The sequence below is a fragment of the Dermacentor variabilis genome, chromosome 3 (genome assembly GCF_050947875.1).
Source record: "Dermacentor variabilis isolate Ectoservices chromosome 3, ASM5094787v1, whole genome shotgun sequence".
Classification (NCBI taxonomy): domain Eukaryota; kingdom Metazoa; phylum Arthropoda; class Arachnida; order Ixodida; family Ixodidae; genus Dermacentor; species Dermacentor variabilis.
In genome coordinates this window covers 110,512,508-110,518,583 of record NC_134570.1, presented here as the reverse complement: position 1 = coordinate 110,518,583, position 6,076 = coordinate 110,512,508, and the positions used below count along the sequence as shown (strand labels likewise).

Sequence of the window (6,076 nt, the reverse complement as noted above, 5' to 3'; positions counted from 1 at the left end):
AAGGTAATAAACTGAACAGAACTGAACTGAAGTACGCATATTAAGCAGACGGCTACTTAATGAAATACACCAAACACATCTTCTTTATTAGGGAAATCAGGGGGTTATACAAATTTAGAACTGTGAGCGATTAACTGTAATCGAACAAGCAATGTCGCCGGAGGCAGCGTTTCAGTCAGTCAGCGACAAGAGAACGTGTCTGCGCCGGGGCAGCAACTGCTTCCCTTAGCAGCGTTTATGTACGCGTAGCTCACTCTCCCCTACCCACAAATGGAGAGGAGGTTGCGAATGCAGTGGTGTGTAAACTGAGAGAAGTCAGTGTGTTAGAAAAAGAAAGGGTGGCAAAAGGGGGGGGGGGAGTTCGCTGCTACATAGAGAAAACGGGTAAGTGTAGTTTAGTTGGTTCTTGGAAGAAGTTGGGGTGAAAAAAAATGCAAACGTGCCAGGCATGCAAGCAGGTGTCATCATTACGGCAGCTCTAGCCTTCCCGCAAAAACACACTAAGACATAGAATTCCAACGCTTTCATAACAAGCTACAAAAAAGACAAATAAAGGAAGAGACAGTTCCACGAGACCGTGCTCGGTTGCGAGTAAAAGTACGAATGACACGAGGTCAAAAGATGAAGAAGAGACAAGGGTGATTGACGAAATAATAAAAGATGAAGCTAAAGCAATAATGTTAAACTGGGTAAGATAATGTTGGGGTAAAACATGGCTCGTGATTAAATAAAAGTGGTTCTGCAAGTACCCATTACAAAATGTGCGACGATGCAGTAATCAAAAGAGGGAGGAACTTTCTTACTGTTAGTACCATAGGAAACATATTTCTGGCACAGTACGCAGCGCATTCTGAGGTCACAGGTAATTTATACGGTAAGTGCTGTTGTAGCAGACTTCGGCATACAGAGGTAAACCAAGGCATCCCGCACAATGGTGACACTAGGAGAAGTTTTTCCACTGGCATAAAACATGCGTAGAAACATTTATTGTGGAATCTTCTAATATAGCAAACGCTTTGAACATTCCATATGCCGCTTGATGGCGGGAACCTTGGTCTCAATTGGAGATTTTGTAATGTGTTTCTTTTTCAATTCGCAGGACGAACATCCACACTTCAGAAATTTTAGATGCAATAAAGGCGAAGCACGTTTTAGTTTTGCTGCGTGCTAATAAGCAGGAAGTATCTTGGAAATACAGTCCTCGCAGGGAAGATGATCGGTCATATGAGCCTTTGCTGCATCGGTTGAGTAAGAGAGAGAGAGGACTTTATTAAATGTAATTGCTGGGGTCAAGGGGGGCAGGAGACTAGCCCCACTGGAGCTGCTGAATTAAGATCGCTATCCTTCGCAGGTTTGCCTTAACAGCAGCGACGAGTTGCTGTTCGAAGGCAATGATGTGACCAACGCCGTGATGCACAGGATATTTGAAGTTATGAGGACGGACCCTTGAACAAGCAACGTTCAGAGCTTTCAGCAGGAAGCAAGTAGGACGGATTCGAATGTCTCTTTATGCGGGCCATTCAGCAACCGACAACGTGTAACGCGACTGAAATAAAATGAAACGTTGTAATAATCTGAGTCATTAAGATCACTATTGTAGGGCATATCATGTTAGCAAATCACTTTATTACTGGCTCATCCGTTACTATGTTAATTTGAGTGAGGAAATCTTATGCTGACATCGCCTCAGTGGTTTAGGTCCAGTTAGACAGAGATGCACCTTCCGCTCCGCAAACTGCCCTCCACGCATTCGAAGTTCTAATAAACATTCACGGTAACCTGGTTTTAAAAGGAAACTTAAGGTTCAAGTCGTTAAAACAACTGAATTTTATATATTGCATATCGTGCAACCTTGTTTTGTTACGCATCATATACAAGTCTCAAAGTGAAAAATTGCAACGGCAGGACCTCTCTTAATATTTACAAGCAGAAAAAGAAATATTGTCACAGCAGAGGGCAAATTGTTGGTACTTGATATATATATGAACGCAAGTACATCATTCACATTGAATCATCAGTTTCCCTGATCAAATATATGTGTGAACCAACCACGTACGCCTTTGGACACAAGCAAGGTGCACATGTGAAGGCTCTGACGATTAATTCACGACAAATATAATTCAGTCATTGATATATCGCGAATATGAATTTCCTGACTTGAGGAAAAGCACAAGAGAGCACGTAGAACAACAGAAGTGCTGGTGTTCTACGTGTTATCTTGCGCTTTACCTCAGGTAATGCAGTACCAAATAACTCAACCGTCTGTCCTTCTGAATATAAAGTTGAGAACATTTTTTTTTTAAATTCTGCTAGACAGTAAATATAACTGTACTGGCAACTCGTCTGCGAATATTAGGCCTTTCCCTTGTGCTGGTGAATCACTACAGGCGCTTTTTCACGCCGAAATGTGAGACACACATAAATTGAGGTCGAATCCAGTAACTCAAAGGATCTTCGACAAGTGCTGGACAGTTCTCTGGTGCCAGAAGAGCAGCAGCAGGAGCATCATGGTCACGTTGAGCAGCGTGATGAGCAGGAGCGTCGGCGAGTGCCGCCAGAGGGAGATGATGTGCAAGATTCGCCTACGCCGGTCTTGTGGACGGCCCCTCGGAGATGCTCGATCACCTGAGTTTACGGTGAAGGAAGTAAAGCGCTTTTGTTTCATGCGGTGTTTTGTCTCTGCCACCTATACGTACAATCCGTACTGTAATGGAGTTATGCTATTCCCTGCACACACTCATGAGCGAACAAAGATTACTGCAGAAGCGCGCACCAACCCTCTAATGGCCAAAGATTGTTCCACATCATGGAAAATTATAACCACTTGTTATCTTTATTCTATGTGAATGTAGGGTACGAATACACAAAAACAATAAATATTATTTGTTTTCTAAAGTAATTACTACAATAAGTAGTTAATTGGTAATCCCTTTGCTGAAAATTACATAACTATTACACCTTTCTCCGGGATATCGAAATCACTACTGACTATGGTTAATTTTGAGCCAACAAAACACGTAGCATGTATGATGCATTAGGCATAACAGGCTTAACACAGCTAACCTCTATAGCTGACGGCTACAACGATCAATTGAGCCGAGGGATTGATATTTCTTTTTTCTTTTTGGACGAACAGACCAAAGGATGTTCCGAGTTTCCATTTCCCCGACTGGCGTTGGCTGAAAATCCTAGAGCTAGGAAGAGTACGCATACACAAGAATCAGGAAATGTCAAAAATCAGACGCAGGGAAGGGGGATAGCACACTTCGCAGCAATTAGGTTGTTTTGAAAATGTTACTTTTTCACCGTCCCCAGACCGCCACAAAACAGACAGACAGACAGAGAGACAGACAGACACAGACAGACACAGACAGACACAGACAGACACAGACACAGACACAGACAGACAGACACAGACACAGACACAGACAGACAGACAGACACAGACAGACAGACAGACAGACAGACAGACTACTGAAATTTGCCCGCAATTGCTGTCAGTGAAGTTTTGATGTGAAGAGCGCTACATTATGATTGAAATAGGTTGGTATATAGTAGGAATCACGGCAAAACACGAATCCCGGTTAGTGTGTAATATGTGGGATGAGTTACGGACATATATACGCTCCTACAATAAAATGACGTACAAACAAACTCCTACTTAAATAATACCGCCAGTGAACAGCTTATTGGGATGAAAAGCTTACTAACTTTATATTGGAAACTTGAGGTAAAGCGAACTTCACGCGGCACATTGCTTGTTGTATTTATAAGCTTTGTCAACGCACCTTACTCGTAAACCGTACTATGATCCTGGTACAAGTGACAACACTTTCACAAGTGTGAGCGCTCGGACAATAGTATAGAAAAAAAAAACAGAAAAACGCGTAGGTGTAGTCGCTAGTATACCTACAAGGGCCGGTTGCGGTTGGAGAATTTTTTTTTATACGCGAACCATTGACGATGACCCAGATAAAAGACATGAGGAGAGCTCACGTCATCGTGTCTATTTTTTGTGTCATTGTTAAACGTTCGCGCTTCGCTCAATATAAAGGGGCGAGGGAGATGGGAATGGAAGAAATCTACAAAATATGTTCGCGTTAAGAAAGCCAGAACCGCGAATGCGGCAAATCACCTTGTATGATATCATGGCCTCAAACACTGGTCGTACGGGCAGTAAGGCCCATGCTTCATAACAGCCACCTTTAAACTGGCACCGATCAAAATACTTTTCCAAATACAAATGAAAACCATGAAAGTAATCGAGGTGTAACGGCGTTGACACAAAACGCAGTCTTGCTAAACAGAAATACATCACGCGGCGCCCATCGCTTGCCGAGACATTTTCCACCATTTGAAAGAGACTTGAGCGTTCCTTCAAACCTAAACAGAAATGCGTGTATCTCACCTTCTGCTTCCATGAGAGGAGCCACTGATCGAGAAGAGGGGCTCGGAGCGTCTCGAAAAGCGTCCTCTGCGCCAATTCCTCCTCCTTGACTGTCGTGCATAGATCCGGACTCAGCCACGCCATCTCCGACCTGGACGGCTGCAGCGTCTACACTTACACTGGCCGCCGGAGCCGCCTGTTGTGGGGCAGCGGACGAAGGCTGTTGGAGGCCCGCTTCAGTTCCCTCGCCGTCGAACGGCTCGACTTCGTCCAGAAGCGGGGCGCGGTCCGTGTGCATCGTCTTGTATTTGACGCTGAGGACCCTGCCTGGTTGGACGTCGGTGTCGAAACTCTTTCTTGGGCTCGAATCGCGCGCGAGACTTCAAAAGAACACCGGGAAGCACCTTTCTGGTTGCTGAGGGCGTCCTACTATGGGTGGATGTCACCCCTTTTACTCTAGGGTGCTCATCGGTGCATACCCACGAGATGGAATATCTTCATCTTCTTCTCAGCCTGACTAGGCATGGCACATGCCCACGGCGGGAGATGGTTGTTGTTGTTGCTATTGTTGCTGCTGTTGCTCGAGGAGCCAAATATATGTATAGTCTGAAGAGCTACCCGAATATAGGTTATTTCATTTTGGGTGGTACTTGTTTGGCCAACGAAAACCCGTCCTTTACATCGTCTGGCTGGTTCGCCGCCTTGTCTTTTTTTTTATGAGAGCGTCGGTGTTTTATCAAAAAAGCAGTCGCCAGGCGTTGACACGAACCTGTAAGAAAGTTTCTTTTTGTGTGCTCCTAAAAGTAAACAACCACTTTGGCATACTGCTATTTTGACGTACTTTTGTAAACGTTAATATACTAAGGCGTAAATCGCAACGTCAACACACGGTCTTGGGGCAAAAGATATTTTAAAAAAAGCAAATTTAAAAAGATAACATAAGCTGTTGTAAGGTCACCAATTCTCGAAAGGCGTAAGCCTACGTGGGGTCTGGGATTAAGTTTTTGCAGGTCCGAAGATAGTTGAGAACTCAAAACTCAAAATTCCCAGGACCCCACGGCTACGACACAGATAATCGTTGTGGCTAAATATTCGTTCCTACGTGTGTGTGGACGGCAGCTTCGTAATTAGGCAATATTAACGCGAGAGCACTAAGGTACTTGTGTCGCAGAAAATCCGGCAATGGCGTTAAACATCGCATCGGCAAAAGTATTTCGAACAAAATTCCGAACCACCCATACCCAACCCTTTCTCTGCCGCCCCATTTGCTCACACCTTTCATATCATTGTTTACAAAGTTATTCCTCGGAACTTTGAGAACGGCAGCCCACACACAGATGCAATGAAAAAGAAGAATTGGACCGTGTATGTCCTTTATGTTAGCTATTCACAGATTGAACTATTAAAAGTGGGAAAGAATAGCGGGAGGTCGACCCACGCAAGAGGCCGCGTTCCTACCAGAAAACTCGCCTTCGAGCATAGCGTTCGCAGCGAGCGTTTCGTAGTAAACGTTACAGTTACATAAGCTGCAGTTGCCGAGAAGCATAAAAAGTAAAGCCTTTGAACGCTATGGCGTTCCACGCCATTGCGTTCAAATTAGCACCCTCCAAATTATTCTAATTCGTCCAGATGTGCGTAATTCTTATGGAAATTTGAAACTGAAATTTTCGCGCACTTCGGCCTCTTCAA

At 44.3% G+C, this 6,076-nt stretch overlaps 1 protein-coding gene across 1 annotated transcript; it reads right to left on the bottom strand.

Annotated features, from left to right (window-relative positions):
- Positions 1-1,619: 1,619 nt before the first annotated feature.
- Positions 1,620-4,855, bottom strand: LOC142574090 (uncharacterized). Its single transcript, XM_075683259.1, has 2 exons — positions 4,409-4,855; positions 1,620-2,625 (listed from the first exon to the last, which is right to left on the bottom strand). The coding sequence occupies exons 1-2, from the start codon at positions 4,683-4,685 to the stop codon at positions 2,444-2,446; spliced, it is 459 nt and encodes a 152-aa protein (XP_075539374.1). The 5' UTR covers positions 4,686-4,855; the 3' UTR covers positions 1,620-2,443.
- Positions 4,856-6,076: the final 1,221 nt, after the last annotated feature.